This window comes from Sus scrofa, chromosome 9, assembly GCF_000003025.6.
Source record: "Sus scrofa isolate TJ Tabasco breed Duroc chromosome 9, Sscrofa11.1, whole genome shotgun sequence".
Lineage (NCBI taxonomy): Eukaryota > Metazoa > Chordata > Mammalia > Artiodactyla > Suidae > Sus > Sus scrofa.
Window position 1 is genome coordinate 136889751 of NC_010451.4, and position 16813 is coordinate 136906563.

Consider the following 16813-nt stretch of genomic DNA (forward strand, 5'->3'; position numbering starts at 1 on the left):
CAGACGGGTGTAGGTACACAACTCTAGAGAGGTACTGATCTATAGCCACACACACACACACCACACACACACACACCACCACACGCATCCTGCATCCGTTCCCTCGTTTAGATCCAGGCCACACCAGCAACACTGGACGGAGACTCTGCCGTCGTAGCGCAGGCCTCCTCAGCTGTGTGAGCGCAGGCCGGTCCCCGGGCTTTTCTGGCCTCACTGTCCCCTCTTGGTAAACAGAGGGGCTCGACCCCGCAGATGCAGGCACTCCAGCCAGCTGTTTGTGTGGCTGGATGCAACCTAACAGTGGTATGAACTCAAAGCCCTGATGTCGAGTTTGGTATCTGTTTCCAACCCCCTGGAGGCGGTCACGGTCCATCAGTGGGACAATCAGGGCTCCCTCCCTGGAGGCCAAAGGGAGCAGGGAGTGGGGGAGGCACTTCTTGTCCAGGAACCTTCCGCTGTCCTGAGCTGCTGCCAACGCAGCTTGGACGGGAGGCAAGCGGGCACTGCCCTGGTGCCCAGACCTACTTCCCAGGTGGCACCCGGGCTCCTGGCTGCAGCTGCCCGAGCTAGCGAGGGCCGAGGGTGCGGCTGACCTCCTTTCAGTGACTTTCTGCACACGCTCACGCACTTTGGCAGGAGAAAATGATGCAGGAGAGAACAATCTTCCTGTCTTCAGCAAAGCATAGAGGAGAGGCGGCCCAGTGGGTCGGGCGCGCAGAGGCACGTGTGTCATTGCATTTCACCCCAACGTGTCAAAGCCACGGCTCTGGCTGCAGATGTTGGGACCGGATTCCCCTCCCTGCACACCGACGTTCAACTTTCCCATAAAGTCATCAATGTTAACACTTTCTTAATGAGCGGCAACTGCACTGTACTTCTCAATTCATTTGGAATTTTGGTTATTAAAAATTGTGTTTTGGAGTTCCCGGGTGCTGCAGTGGGTCAAGGATCTGGATTTGTCACCGCTGTGGCTCCGGAAGCTGGTGGGTCCCTGGCCCCAGAACGTCTGCATGCTGTGGGTGTGGCCAAAGAGTTATGTTCTGCCAGGTGTCCCTGCTGGATGTGCAGTGGGGAGGGGCAGGGACACACTTCAGAGGAGACGGTACGTCAAGGCCAATCCGACCTCACACTGGCAACCGTACCTGGCAAGGAGGACACACCCGGGGGCCAGGCGTGGCAACGTGCCATCTGCTTTAGGATTGTGCTCCTGGAACGTCTTTAGGTTTCTCAGCGTCACCGCTTATTCAGACGAAATGGGCGAGAATCTATTTCCTCTTTACCCCCAGTTCCTTCCACACCAAAGAGAAAATACGATACCCACTGGCTCCTGTGTTCTGCCTGAGGTCCTACGTTTCGTTCCTTTTCCCTCACTTTCCTCCCTGAAAACTGGAGGAGAGATTTATTACCCTGGAAACAACGAGAACAATGGTTCTCATCTCTTTGGTTTATTATTTTTTGTTATTTTAATGTTTTTCTTTCCTGGAGGACATTTTTTTTTCTTTGCTGAAGGCAGATACAGCCTGCTGCTTTCACACGGCTTCAGTCAGGGTAGTAAAAATTTATTATTTTCTGAAGAAGAAGAGGAAGGGTTATATAAGGCATTTAAGGGCAGCATAAACACAGAAAGTGATAAGTTTAATCTCACGGTTTGCTGTGGAGGGTTTCGATAGAGGGCTTCCCAGTTCTGTGTTGCTACCGGTGACTAATGAGTGTGGGAATTCAACCCCCAGGTAATTCCAAAGCCTTTGCACTTCCGACACGCACCTTCGCGTTCACCCACGTGTTTCAAGTTCGCCAGTTGTTATTTTACTAGGCAACTAAGAAGAAATAAACTATTTTGAGTTTTCTTCCTGCACCATATTCCTTGGGTATGAATGATGAAACAGTTAAAACATACGCGTATGCGCGCACACACACACACACACACACACACACACACTGCAGGGGGGAGAAGAAGTGTTTGCTGAGTGGATGAATTCCCAGACAATTTATCACTGGCTGTACCGGCCCGAGACACCTTCCGTCCTGCCTGGAGGTTTGGAGGGAAAGTGTGTCTTGCTGTGGAAAATGTCTGTCTGCACAGGGACGTGTTTCGACTCAGACCGCTCGGGTCGGGAGGGTTGTGAACAAACAGCATCACGCGGGGGGGGCCCCCATGCACGTGGCGACTGTGCACATGAGCCGCGGCCGGCCGAGCATCGCGCACACACGCGGATGTCACAAGGGATGAAGGATGATAACGGGGGAGGAAACAAAAGAGCAGCACGAGGTGTTCCACGGGGTTTTCTCTAATTCGCACTGATTTCAGACTTTTCACAGGGAGAGGTCAAAAGTGGCGACGGCCCACATTCTCACGCAGACGGGGCTGCACTTCAGCCATCACAGCCCGTCCCACTGCCTCCTGCTGAGGTGCCTCTGCGGTGGAAATGAGCGCGTCTAAGCCGATGACAGTAGAAGAATAACGTACAGCGAAGCTTGGCTTTGCCCGCACTTGCTGTCGGGCCGGTCCTCGACCTTGCGTGGCGAGGCAAGGCTCGTTACCCGGGTGGCTTGATTCGTGTCTCTCGGGCTAGAAAATGCGAACCGCCACAGATTTCTCCCAGCGTGACTCTTGGTGGCACGTGTCACATCACGGAGAGATGAGGCGAGGAGTTCTCCTGTTGGCTGGTGAGCAGAATCGGGGCCCACGAGGATGGGCGGATTTGGGGGTGAGCTGGAAATACAGACCTCTCTGAGAAGCAAGTGCCTCGAGAAAATTTTTTTTTTTTTTTGTCTTTTGGCTTTTTCTAGGGCCGCTCCCGCGGCATATGGAGGTTCCCAGGCTAGGGGTTGAATTGGAGCTGTAGCCGCCGGCCTACACCACAGCCACAGTGACTCGGGATCCGAGCCGTGTCTGTGACCTACACCATAGCTCATGGCAACGCCGGATCCTTAACCCACTGAGCAAGGTCAGGGATTGAACCCAAAACCTCATGGTTCCTAGTTGGCTTCATTAACCACTGTGCCACGACGGGAACGCCGAGAAAAAAATACTTAACCAGGTAATGTGTCTGGTTCCTAGACTACTCGGATGCTGGTTAGGCATGGTGTTGGGATGCACGTAGATTCCTAAAACCCATTCATCGAATTGCCCTGAATGTCACCCACTGTGTGTGAGACCGCCTTGGTGACAGAGATGTGTCTTCGGCTAACCATGTGACCCAGGAATCGGGGTGCCGCGGTCAAACCCAATTCGTGATGTAAACCGGTCTTTTTCCATTGACTCTGTGTGCTCCCATCCCCAAGCCTATGTCTTTCCACTTTTCATCGATTTGATGCATTTTTCGCACTGTAGTTTCTGTTCCCCTAACCAATAACCCTGTGAGCAGACAGGCTTTCCTCCGTTCCTGCCGTAGTTTTTGCCTTCAGATTTTCTACCATCTTTCTTCAGCGTGATAACTACTTGTCATACAAGTGTTTACTGCTATAATTATATACAATTTTTTGCAATCTTTCACGTCTGGCTCGTAAATCCTGATGCTTTCTGCAACATTCAGGTAAACATTACCTTTCTTGTTTCGACTTTCCCCCCTTAATGGTTTGAGGTCAAATGACTGCTACTTATCCGACAAAAGGTCTTTATTTCAATGCAAAAAAGAGAGAGCGCTTTCTAACTTGTTCTGTTTCCTATGAGTACTTTCTGTAACTTTCTGTTGTTTTTTCACCAACGCATGGCACTAGATTGACTCTATATATAGCTGTGGCTATATATTTCTATAAACTCTGGCTTATATTTCTTTATTGTCAATATCAATATCAGCTGTGATAATTCCTCCCACAGTTATTGCTGCCGTTTTCATTGTGATCAAGCAGACAGCAGTCATACAAGTGAAAAACACTGATGTCTTTCTTACCCTGAACAACAGCGTTGAAAATAGCTTTTGGAGAGAAACTTGACTAGCCTCTCCAATTCGAATGCATCTTTTGGGCAAAGAATAAAAAGGAGCAAAGCAGCAAGTCTCTTTTCCTAAAAATCCCGGAATCATCACGGGAGCATCTTCACCTGCTCTGTCTGCCTTGAGACGGCTCAGGTGACCCGTTCTCAGCAACCACATGGGTTTTCTCGTGATGGGAGAGGGACCTCAGTCTCTAGAAGGAGCAGGCAACACCCTCACGTGGTGCAGTAACTACACCCTTGGGCATTTTTCCCACCGTGCAAACCTCCAGCCTAGCATTTATCACATGGAACCATCACTGCTGGTCTCATGGGAGCCATGCTAAGGCAGAATCATGGGCAGAGGCCACGTGCTCCTCAGGCTAAGGGCCCCCCAAGCCTGTACTTCGAGCAAGTACCCATGTTTGGTGAACCAGTGGGGGGTGACTGAATCCCTGCTGCACAGACCGAGTGAGACAGAGGCCCGCTTCCTCTGCTTCCCTTTCGGAAGTCCCCTAAATGGCAGGAGACACAGTCAGAGGGAAACTCGGAGAACTTCTACACCAAAACGTTGGGTCTACGTATCCTGAATGGATATAGCAATAGGTCAGGAGCCCTGAGTTCCTACAGGTTGTATTTACAGTCCGCGGGCTTAGGCACTTAAGTTTTACCAGGAAGACAGACTACTGCAGGTCTACCCACACTGACCTCATTAGGCGATTTAAAGACATGTCTAGTTCAGGAAAACGGAGAAGAAATTCTGCATCCGGATGTCAAACAAGAAAACTATCAATGGGTAAGGAATTAAAATAAAGCAAGGTTCTTAATAAAAACACATCCATAGATCAAGGAAAGAGGCAGTTCAGACAGACCCATGGTATCAACCTAGACTTTACGTATCAAATCTTTACCTCCTACAAGGAAATATGAACGTCAGTCAAGCGCATCTCTGCTACTCATGCCTTTCTCTGCAAATTCTAAAGAAAGGTGCACTTCTCTGCAAATTCTAAAGAGAGGGAGCTGTGGGTGTATGAAGGCGCCCTGCTGTGCTGACAGGGGGAAGACGGACAGGAGAAGCAGAGTCAGGACAGCGGGGCACAGGGACAGTCAGAGGCTTGGAGCTCCAGGGAGGACCATCCGTCAGAAGCGCTTGGCATGGGTGGGGAACGACGCGCAGCAATAAACTGTTGGAGGAAATAAATGGCAAAGTGTGAACACAGACCCTGGCAGACACACGCCACCCTCCACAGCATCGTCAAGGCCCTGGGGATGGAACTCTGGCCCGAGAGCGAGGCGGCGGCCGAATCTGATGATTCCGCCATTGCTTCGCCACCTCCCTCCTTTAAAACATTAATTTCTCCTTTCTTGGTTCTTTTCCTTATTAAAGTATAGGTGATTTAGAACGTGGCACCAATTTCTGCTGTATAGCATGTTACCCAGTCACACACAGGTATACAGGCTTTTTCTCACACTGTCTTCCACCACGGTCTGTCCCAAGAGACTGGACAGAGTTCCCTGTGCCGTGTGGTAGGAGCTCACGGCTTATCCATTTAAATGCCAAGAGTTTGTGTCTACCAACCCCAGACTCCCCGCCCATCCCACTCCCTCCCCATCCTGGCAACCACACGTCTGTTCTCATGTCTGCTTCTGCTTGTAGACAGGTTTATTTGTGCCATATAACAATGTATCGAAGTGTAGCTGATTTATCGTGTGTTAGTTTCAAGTGTTCAGCAAAGTGATTCACATATATCTATATCATATATATCACATATATGCTTTTCCAAATTCTTTCTCTTACAGGTTATTACCAACTACTGAGCAGAGGACACATGTTGGCTTGTTCTTCGATCACATGAATTACCTTGCTGAATGGAATAATGGTTTTTGAAAAATGGAAGCAGCATCCTTCAGCTCTTTTGGGAGCCTCCTCACAACGCACTGGGTGCTGATGAGCTTTCATAATTGCTGTAATTAATAATATTTCATTCTTAGCATTTTCAGTGTTACATCTTGTCTTTGGACAATTGACTGACTACGTCCAGCCCGGATTTGCAGCCTTTGCCCATGTCCGGGGTGTGAAGACAGCTTCTGCTTCCAGCTGTCATCGGCCACTGCACGTGGCGTTGGGAAGCGGTGTGTGGGGTGGACTTCTCACTCTTCTATATTGTTGAATCACACTGATTCCAAGTACATAGCCTCAAGGATACAGAAGCAGTAACATGTAGTTAAATAATTGGAAAGTGGCCTTTTTAATATCTGTTACCTTTGTTTTTACGATCACTGAATGGTTAGTTTACCTGATTTACTTTTGAGTGATGGTCCTATTTAGTAATTGGCTTGCTGAATTCCTAAAGTTTCCAGTTCCTAAGGTTTCAATAATCTGCTCTCTCCAGCTACTGAGAGCCCCGTCCGGGGCGCCCCTCCTCCCCTGAGCTGTTCCCAAGTTTTACAATTTTCCCTCAAGTCAGGGACATAACAGCTTATAAATAAAGGGCTAAAACATCCTAGCAAAAGGAAGGAGGCTCCTGGGGTTTTTAAAATACTGTATGTAGTGCCGTCATGATTCTCATTGCTTTGTTTCCAAGTAGTATTCCACCTTGAGTTCATACTGGGTAGAATGAATGGTTTTCAAGGTGCAATAATAAAGGCTAAGCTTTCAGTTCCCTTTTTAAACATGGACTTCTGAGCAGGGATGAGCTCTGCCCTCCCAGCCCCGCGTCTCCTTCCACTTTATGAGCGAGCCCTTTGCTCACTGTCCCTTTCATGGCCTCCTGGACGCCGCGCCCTTTCCCACGGCAGCAGGAGCAGCTGCTGGGCCGGTCCTCTTGCCACGGAAAGGAAATTGGCAAGGAAATCCAACACAGGGGCAAGGGTGAGTCCCTGGGCTCGCTCCGAAGTCCACACGCCACACACACAGGGTTTCTAGGGTGTTTCCATGACAAATACGCCTCCCAGAGCTGTAGCTGTGTCACAGCTGTCGGATGAGCCGCTTTGTTTTAAACAGGCAGCGCTGGGTGTGGGTCTCTCCATTTCAGAGTGAGACGTTAGGTGACTTTAGGGAGGACTGGTCCTGGTATGGGGGCCCCGGCACGTTCCTGTCCTGTCTCCTCCACCCTGAGCGTGCTGCTCAGGCCAGCGCATGGCTCCTCTCTGGGCCAGAGGCTTAAGTGAGGTGCCGGTCGAGGAAGCTGGGGTCTGATGAGAGTCACTTTGCTAGTAAGCCACGGAGCTGGGCCCCAAATTTTTCTAGATACTCTGAGTCACCCGGCCTGACATGCCAATTGCTGTTAATATTATTATTGCTAATTTTATCTTGCGCAAACTCAAATTTAATTTAATTAATTCTAACTGAAAACAGTTTACTTCTCTCCTTTGATTTCCCTAATCTAGAATTTCCATAAAGCTCTTTAGCAGGGACACTGTCCACAAGCTGAAAGCCAATCAGCTAGAAACATCGCAGTGGTCAGCACGGTGTGCCTGAACCCGACGGACGACTGAGAACAGGAGACAGAGGCCCACTCCCCGCGCGCCTCTGACACCCTTTGCCAGTTCCCTTCCAAAGTCATGTGCCCGAGGCAAGGCTGATTTCCCGAGCCTGCTGTGGGGAAACGTACGAGAAAATGAACGCTGCTGGGCACTTTAATTTAGACGACCTATAATTTGAGCTCTCCAGGCATTGATTCTTTTCAATCCCCAGGGTCTTGTCAATGAAATAAGTAGCTGATAAGTTGTTAATAACAACCACAAACAGTGCTGCAAACTGTAAACAAACAATTCAGGGCCACGAACCGGACGGCGTCCAGTTCCATGATTCCCAGTGAGGTTCAACGAAAGCTGAAATCCCAGCACGAGCTGACGAGCAAGTTACAGGGAATCCACGGCACAGTTAGGCTGGTTTAGACATGCATACGAAGCAGCTACCTGTGTGATTAGACAGCCTACAGCTGACATAAAGGCGTATTAAAAACAAACCAAAAGGGTGAAGAGCACAGACCAGGGAACGCCTGGGCACGGCTGTTACCATCACGCAAGAAAAGCTCAAACGCGTCACCAGAGCCCCCATCACGGTGACCTCTGTGCCGTGGGCGGCTGCGAGGCTGAATCAGTCTTCTCCCCCTTCCGCATCAAGTGTCTACCCCTCCGATTCCACAGGCCGGCCTGGTCGTGGGCCAGGGAGAGGGTGGCAGCCAGAGCGACCTCAGTTCCCTACCGGGTGGTGCAGAGGCCAAGTCCACACCGCTTCGTCCCTGCCCTGACTGACCTGGCAGGGGCTGCCTTTTATCTACCATAAGCGAAGCTCACCGTGGAAGAGAGAAAATGATGCTTCTTAGGGCATTCTATTTAAAAATTTTTGTTTTTCTTTCTACAGCAGCACCCGCAGCACATGGAATTTCCTGGGCCGGGGTGGAATGGGGCTGCAACGTGGCCTACACCACAGCCACAGCAGCACCGGACTGAAGTCGCATCTGCAACCTACAATGCAGCTCGTGGCCACACCAGACCCTTAACCCACGAAGCGAGGTCACGAATCCAACCTGCATCCTCAAAGAGACAACGCTGTGTCCTTAACCTGCTGAGCCACGGAGGGAACTCCCCAAGAAGTCATTTTAAGAGAGACAGGATTCCAAAGATCCATGGTGTGAACATACAACTTCGCCAACCCGATTCAGTTCTCCTCTTGGCCCCAGGGTGATGGAGACACGGGACCCTTTAGTCTCTGGGTTCTTGATGGGCACGTTCGAACGTGAGCAGCGTTTCTAGCAGTTCCTTTGGTTTGCAAAATCAATGAAAAATGCAGCTGGGGGCCAGGCCTGAAGCGGCCCATCCTGCACTGAGACGGTCCCAGGAGGAGGATGGCGCCCCGAGATTTCAGCTCTCAGGTCTGTGCCCCTCGGCTCTGAGTCACGCCCCTGGCCTTCGCCACCTGCCTAGAGCGCTCCTTGGCACCTGCGCAGACCGCGTCTCATGTCTCCGGGTGCCAGACGGATGCTGAGGCAGCGCCCTGTGCGTCATGAGCCCGCTGGCCGTCGTCGTTGTCACGGTGTGCACCCCACCCTTCCTGAGGGGCAGAGCTGGTTGCTGACCAGCCACACCCACACGCCCCGGGAAGCCGACCTGGTTCCTGCCTGTCAGGATGGGCCTGACTTATCTCGGAGGGCTCCGTCCTCACCAGGAGCTGGTCCGGGAGGCTCGGGGTCAACACTGCCATCGGGCATTTTTCTGGGAAGGGTTTCCTTTTCCTGTGAGGCTCCCGGGAAAGACAGTCTCTCTCCATCCTGCGAGAATTCCGGTGTCTGGATGGGATGCAGGGAACAGCCTGCGTGCCCTGGACACCAGCCTGAGGAGGAAGCCAGCCCCAAAGGTGAAACAGGAAAGAGTCCTCGATGGTGATTCGAGGCCTCAGATTTGGCCAACACACCAGGCGTTCCCACGGGGTTCCTGTTCCTGCGAGAAGAGGCCCCCTGTCTGCGGAGGTCTAAGATGGGGTTCTGCAGCTTGTACTTGTTACCTAGTGCCACAAATCAACTTATCTCAAAACTCAGAGGCTGGAAGCCTTAATAATTTGTCTCAACAGTGTGTGTGGGTCTGGAACCCAGGCACGGCCCAGCTGAGGGCCTCGGGTTCAAGGCCTCTCACGGGCTGTGACTGAGGTCTTGGCCAGGGCTGTGGTCTCAGCTGCAGGCTCAACTGGGGAGCCTCTGCTTCTAGGATCGGTCAGCAGCTGCGGCAGGACAGCTCTCATGGGCAGTGGACTCAGGGCCTCGGTTCCTCAATGGCTGCTGGCTGGAGGCCCCCTCTGTCCTTGCCGTGTGGCCTCTCCATAGGGCAGATGTCACCGTGGCAGCCGGCTTTCCTCGGGGCAAGTGGGTGAGAGGGGCCCCAGAGGGAAGCCACAGACCGTTTAAGCCCGATCTCAAGGGCGACAAGGAGCGCCCACTTCTGCTGCCATCCCCCTGGGGACATCCCTGCTCACGGAGAGGGGCTACCCAGGAGGTGGGGGGCGGAGGGCTACCGTGAGCTCCACATCTTTCTTCAGGGGTGGCTGCTAAGGCTCCTGAGGCGGTGCTGCCTCTGCGGAGGGCATCCCGCAGACGGACCTCAGTGTAGGGTCAGATGCTCCCCAGGACGGCTCCCGCCTCTGAGCAGCTTCAACAGTGAAGAAGCACATACAGGCCTGAGCACCCAGAGCCGGGAGACGAGGATGAGCGCCCAGAGGATAACAGGAGGGAGGGGTAGGTACGCCACGGACGGGCTCCCCGAAATGGGGAGGCACAGAGAGCCTGCCCCCGCCCCCGCTGACGGGATGCTGATGGCTCACACTGATCTGAGCTCCAAGCTGGGTCCCCCAGGAGCTGGAGAAGCAGCCAGTTCCAGGCTGCCCCCTAGAGCCAAGGAGATGCACCCGGAAACAGTTCTGTTGCTTCTTGTGACTATAAACCGTACGTTGGTTAAAAGCTGGGAGTCCCGGATGAACGTGGCTCTGACCTAGCAGCCCAGGCCTCCTCCGGTTTGCCTCCACTCCTGGTCAGTGTGGTCTCAGGACCATGACTCGAGTGCTGCTAACACTTTCAGCATGAAATGGGGCAGGAGGGTTCGTCCTCGGGTCAGGGCCTGGGGCCCGGCTGGTTCTCAGGTCGGCTGGCAGAGGGCCCCTGGCTTGTCAGCCATGACAGGTGCACCAGCACGGCTACGAGGGTGGGACCTGCACCAAGATCCTCCAGAGGCGGGGGAGACGGAGGCCGGGGGCCAGCGAGGGTGCAGACGGAGCACTTATTCATGTCTTCTGTCCCACCTTCTCACATCTGCGCGCCAATCCACTGCTGTGACCAGCTGCTTGACACTTTGTCTTTTATCTTTGGCTGTGCTGACTTTTTCTCAGAAAAAGGTATGTCACCTCCCTGTGACAGCCTGGGTGGAACACACCACCTATAGTACAAATCCCTGAAAATGCACAGCGCCAACGGGGTGCAGTGGGACAGGAGCTGGGTGACAGGCGGGCGAGCGCTGAGGGTCAAGGACACCATGGTGTCGCGTCCCGGGGCGCCCGCTCCGTGGTGGCGCTGTGGCCAGCGAGGTGGCTGCTTCTGGCTCGGTGTCTGTCCGGCAGGACCTCCCCCACTGCGGGTACGGGGGGGGCTGGCCTCCCCCGAACATACTGCTTCTTTTACGGGGAGCACAGGTCTAACATGGGACCCAGGAGGAGACACAGAGGTGCTGGTGGCTGGCATGCAGGTGACCCTGCTGGGCTCCAGCGGTGACAACAGGGACAGGACAGATTCCATCGGGGCAGGAATCACACCCAACACTTGAGGTGCTGACACCCTACAGCCCCTGAAGGTAGGGAGAGTGGTACGCAGGTTCCCACACAATGTCAATAAAAGTAAAACAAATGACCACAACTTTTAAAACTTTTTAAAGACCTGAATCAAAGCAGGCGGATTGCTTTCTGCCGGGCTCGGCAGGTGAGCCCGGTTTTTCATGCTGTAAACGGTGGCGTGGACAGTTTTGCTAATTAGATAAATACCAGCTCTGAGCTGGGTGCCTTAATCCCCGGGGACACGGACCCAGAGGTGGGGGAGGAGGGGGCCACGCAGCTGGAGGGGAGGGGGGCACAAAGAGGGAGGAAGATCTGCTGAGCCCCCGGGTCCCGGTGCAGACAGAGTAACACTCACGGGCCCGCCCCTGTCCCCTGTGCCTCTGCGCCCTCCCCGCAGGGTCTGCACCGGTGAGGGACCAGAGGGGCGACAAGGATGGCAGGTGAGTCGGGACATTCACAGGGGAGATGAGGGCGTGCAGAGGATGCGCTGGGGCAGGAGAAGCGAAGGGAGCCTGGAGGCCAAAGAAAGCGAGCCTCGTTTGGTTTGCTGTCTATGCAGAAAGTCTCCCAGGCAGGGCTGGGGCGGGGGGGTGGGGGTGGGTGGGCAGGGGCTGGCTCCCCATCCTGCGCAGACACCGCAGCTCCCGCTGCCAAGGGCCACCCTTCACACTCAGCCCTTCCTCTCCCGCTGGTTCCCCAGGAAGGAGCATCTGTGCCGGGGACGACAGCCACAGGAGTGGCCGCTGAACGCTGACTGCCTTGGCGTGTGGGGCTTAAAACCCACTCTCTCTGGAGGTGAAATGGCTCCGGAGTTGTCTAGACCTCCGTTGTTATCTGTCTAATCCACAGTGTTTGAATCCCTGATAAAGTGCATTTGCATTTGGAAGCATGTCCAGCATCGGGATGATCAACCATATTTTAAGGATGGAAAAGAAGTCTTTGTTTAAAAAAGAAAGAAAGAAAACGATAAAATGCCTCAGGATCATTCTGCCTAGAGAAAGCTGGCACGCAGTCCAACAGTTGTCTTCTTGACCCAGAGCGAGTCGCCGTTTCCCGAGACGACAGAGAAAGGTCAGATGGCCAAAAGCGTGAGCTTCCTCACCAGAAGGCTGCGTATCTCAGTGGGCACAGCCGCTCCCTGGGCTGGACGGGGAGTGACTTCCCGCTGCTGGGAAAGTGCCGCCCCGAGTGGTACCCACTTCACAAGGCAGCATCCTTGCCCGGCCCCAGCATCCGAAGGGGAGATGCAGGCAGGCGTGACGTACGGTGGTGTCCTCTGCATGTATATCGCATACAGTTAAATATGTAAAACCGCTACCTGTCTGGAGACCAGAGTGCCATACACGGTGCTAGTTAAAATCCAAAAGGAACCCCTAGAACCAATGAAGGGAGCCTGACCTCAGACGGGGTGTGACAAGAAATAGAAACAAATGAGCCTTGAGTTCTGGCTGTTGCTAGGCTCAGATCAAGCTGTTCCCCTTCTGCAGAACTAATGGTTCAAAGATTCTAATCCCAAGTCCTGTATGTTCGGAGCTGGCCCACGATTTACCGGCGCAGCCAGCACCACCTGTCATCGCTGCGCTGCACCGAGCCGGCTGTGACCATCACCAGGCGTTCTGAGGACAGTTCTCCTCGGGGGAGTGTTTGCTCCTGGCTGATGTCTCCACCCACATGGTACGGTTTCGGCTGAAATGGAGCCGAGATACAAGTGGCTCATGGGTTAGACCACAGCAGGAATGGTTTGGGGGTTAAATCGGTTTTCACAGGCAGCTGCCTGGCACTCAGAGAGCATTCACTGTTAACCGGACACGCCGCGTTGAGCCAGAGCAAGAGGCGCATGCATCCAAAGACAAGAGCGGAAAGTCTGGAAACCAGTCCTGCCACCAGAGACGGGAGAGAGGAGGGCTGGCGCAGAGCGCCGCCCAACAGAGCACGTACGTGTGGGCCTCGGGTCGGAGGCCTCGCAGGCAGCGCCGTCCCCAGGGGAGCCCAGCGGCTCTGCTGCATCTGTGTCAGGAGGCGGGTAGGGCGGGGGCGGGGGGAGCACTAACTGGGGGGGGCCCCGAGCCGCGCCCCTGGGAGGCTTTTGTGGTACCTGCCGTCCAACACCTGCACGGAATCAACAGGGATACTTCAGACGGTCGAGCCCAGAGAGTCTGCCTCCAACAGGAAGACACATCACCATCACTCACCAGAGGCAGGCAACCTGGCACCAAACCAAACCACACCTGGCACCAAATCCATCCTCACCCCAAACCCAATCAAGCGCACACAGTGCCAAATCCAACCACACCCTGCACCAAATTCAGGCTCATTCAGCACCAAATCCAACCACACTCAGCACCAAATCCAACCTCACCAGGCACCAAATCCAGGCTCTCTAGTGCTTGACACCTTATGTGCATAGGTCCCATCCTTGGGCTGATTTGAAAACACCTGCGCAGTTGCCATTTGTTTCTGGGAGGCACAGCTATTTTTTTTAAAATGCTGGGCCCGAAACTGTGGCTAAAGCCCCCGAACCTCTCTGTCAAGTTCAAGGAACCTTTTCTTCAGGTGAGTCTTTTCCAGGTGCACCGGCTTGACTCTTAGCTCATTCTTGTTGCTTCCACCTGTTACCTCTCACGGATCCAGTAACCACCAACTTCGTTTGCTTCTCTAAGCCCTAAACACCATCACCTCTTGTCTGTTGTTTGGGGTGATATTTTCCAACTTCGTTTTGAAGAGGATTCTGAGCCGCAGAAAGCGTGGGGGTGGTACCCCGCTCCTGTCTGCTTCTCAGACCATCCATCGGAGCTGCCCCCTCTGATCTGTTCACACCTTGGGGGTCCATTTTCAATGTGCTACGAAAATGCTTTTCTTTTGCTAATAAAATTGTTGAAAGTCAATGACTTAATATAACAAATAATAGGAGTTACAGATGTCATAAGGAGTTTCTTTTAGAAACACTTCTTCGAGCTCTAAATTTAGAACTTTCTAGGAACTAATGGTCTATGCTTCACGCCATTATCATCACTAAAAACACAGAGACTTCATTTCTCCATCCAGAGATACACCTATTTATTCCTTCTCTTGGTTATAGCTCTGTAGACGTGGAAAATGTGAATTTCCTCATATCTATCTATCGTCTCCTCCTTAAAGCGAGGATAAACCAAGGCAGGTGTGAATGAGTGTGCAGTGGTGGCGTGGCTCAGGGAAGTGCCTGGCAGAGGAAGACCATGCCATGGCAGAGCCACTAGAAGAGCAGGCCTTCTCCTTGAAGCCGCATTCTTGTTTACCAAGAAATCTGGGTCAAGACTCAAGCCCAGACAGCTGCACTATTACTTTAGTGCAAGTTAAAAAAAAAAATAATAATTTTTTTTATCTCTAAATGTCCGAATACAGAAAGAAGCTCCGTGTATTTTTTGGTGGCTAGGGGCTACTTTAAAACATTTCCAAGACTCCAGTTAAAAGTCGTGCTTGCGGTGACATGGTAGTTTTAATTCCTGGGGATTTCTGATGGGGACGGAAGGCAGAAGTCTGCCTTGAAATGGCCACCCAGACCCCTGACCCCAAAAATATTCAGTTATTTTCGGGAGGAAGGGAACTCCTTGCCTCCTCCTCGAGCTTCACAAACAAAAATCTGCGGATGAGAAGGAGACTTGGAGGGGTTACCACCACCCAGGCCTCCTCTTTGAAGTGGGAGCTGTCCCTACGCTTTCACTTGAAAACACCCAGTGCCCTTCTCCTGCCACCCCTGTGGCCACCAAGTGCCCACCAAGTGTCTCAAGCTCGTGGGACAGGCCCCGGCCCTTGAAGGCTGAGTCCGGAGGTCCCTCCTGGGCTGGGAAGGGACTGCTGGCCTCAAGCACATTCTCAGTACCGCTTTGCATGGATGCTTCGTGGAGTTTCGGTGAGGAACTTGAACTCTGAGTGGGGGGAGCCTCAGAAGGCAGAATGGGGGCGGGGGCGGCTTTCATGGGGGACGAAAGAGAAAAGCAGGTTTTACTTGAATAAGCTACTGCTTCTGTTTCCTTTCTCCTTTGGGAAAGAAGATGCATTGACATGAAATATAGGCTTTGGCTCCTTAAGAAGATCGATTCCCAGGCTGCGAGATGCTAAGACCTTCAGAGCGAGGTACTGACCAGGGGAAAAATGCCGACAAACAGCCAAGTCGCTCTTGTGACAGTTTTAGGTGCTGACGGTGTGATGTGACCGCGTATCATTGGGTGTCTTTTCCCTTTGGGGGCTGCAGGCCTGAGGTCAAAGGCAAAAGACGACGGTGCCAGGAGACTGGCTCAGGGCATGGCTTCTGAAGCACTCGCCAAGGGCTTATCCCGGACAATCCCTGTTTGTCAAGGGCAACTCCTGTCCCTACGCAAATGAAGTAGCAAACACCGAAGGCTTTTAAGATAAAGTGGGGCCTCCCTGGCCGGTGGACCGGAGACCCCGCCTCTCCTGCCCGCTTCCTTGCTCAGCCCGAGGGGCTAGGATGTCGGGATCCAACGGCCGTCTGCTCACAGGTATCGCAACGGCACCCTCTCTGCTGCGGTTCCCTTGTTCTCAAAGCAAAGGCCATGTAGGCGGAGAGCCGTCTCAAATAGGGTGCTCAAAAGGTGACTGCGCTGGTGTCCCCTGACCTGGAAACCCTGGGGTCAAACCACCTTTCACACCAGCAGCGGTAGGTAGGCCCCGTCCCAAAGCTGGCTTCTTCCATCAAGGAGACACATCCCCAGCCTCGCTCCCCGGCTCCCCGGCCTCGGTCGGTCGTGCCCTCCAGGCGCCTCCATCGCCCTTGCTCCCCCACCAGCCCCCCGTCTGAAAGCCCCCTCGCTCACGCCCAGAAAGCCTGCCCGAGGCTATGACGCACGACTGTTTATTTCCAGACTTTCCTTCTCTAGCCTGAGTGCTTTGGGGTTAATGCCGTCGTGGGGGCGGCCGCTGCAGGGGTGGCAGCCGTGGCAGCGCAGGCCAGACACCCAGGGCATGCAGGTGTCCCTGTCACTCACCCGTCCGGGACCTCCTGTTCTCCTCCTGGTCCTCCGTGCGGGCGGGCACCAGCGGGCTGGCCGGCGGGGGCTGGGGCGCCGGGGGGGCCGGCGCCCGCCTCTTCTTCTTCTGTAAGTCCGTCTGGGACCCCAGCGAGAGCTGCGGAGCACAAAGGGGACAGGCAGTCAGTGTGAGGGCCACGCTGTGTGGGGAGAAGCTGGCTGGTGTGACCAGCAGTGGAGATGGCTGGCAGGTCGCCGGTCCCCTTGCTGGGGCCCCTGGGCAGGCAGCAGAGGCGGGGCTGTGTGGGCCACTGTGCTACCTGCAGGGGCCCAGAGGGGGTCCAGGGACGCTCAGAGATGCCCCCAAGACCCCTGGGTGGTGGGGCTCCTAGGGGCTCCGGGCGAAGCAGAAGACTTGGAAATCCCCCCTCAGATGACAAAGGGGATCCCTAGCTCTTACTGAAATGCGACAACCCACTATTCCTTCTGGAAGCTTCCCATGACGTGCTCCTGCAGAGGAGGAACAGGGGTAGCTCAGGTCCCTTCCTGGCCTGACTTCCCCCGGTTCTCCCGCCTCTGCAGGTTCCCAAGCAGCCGGCACCCACAAGGGTCCAC

General features: G+C 53.8%; 1 protein-coding gene across 1 annotated transcript in view; it reads right to left on the minus strand.

Moving 5' to 3' along the window:
* COBL (cordon-bleu WH2 repeat protein) overlaps positions 1 to 16813 on the minus strand; it is a 204729-nt gene that overhangs the window by 39230 nt on the left and 148686 nt on the right. Inside the window, 2 exon segments of the mRNA XM_021063931.1 lie at positions 13170 to 13340; positions 16217 to 16355. Coding sequence (XP_020919590.1) covers positions 13170 to 13340; positions 16217 to 16355 — 310 coding nt within the window.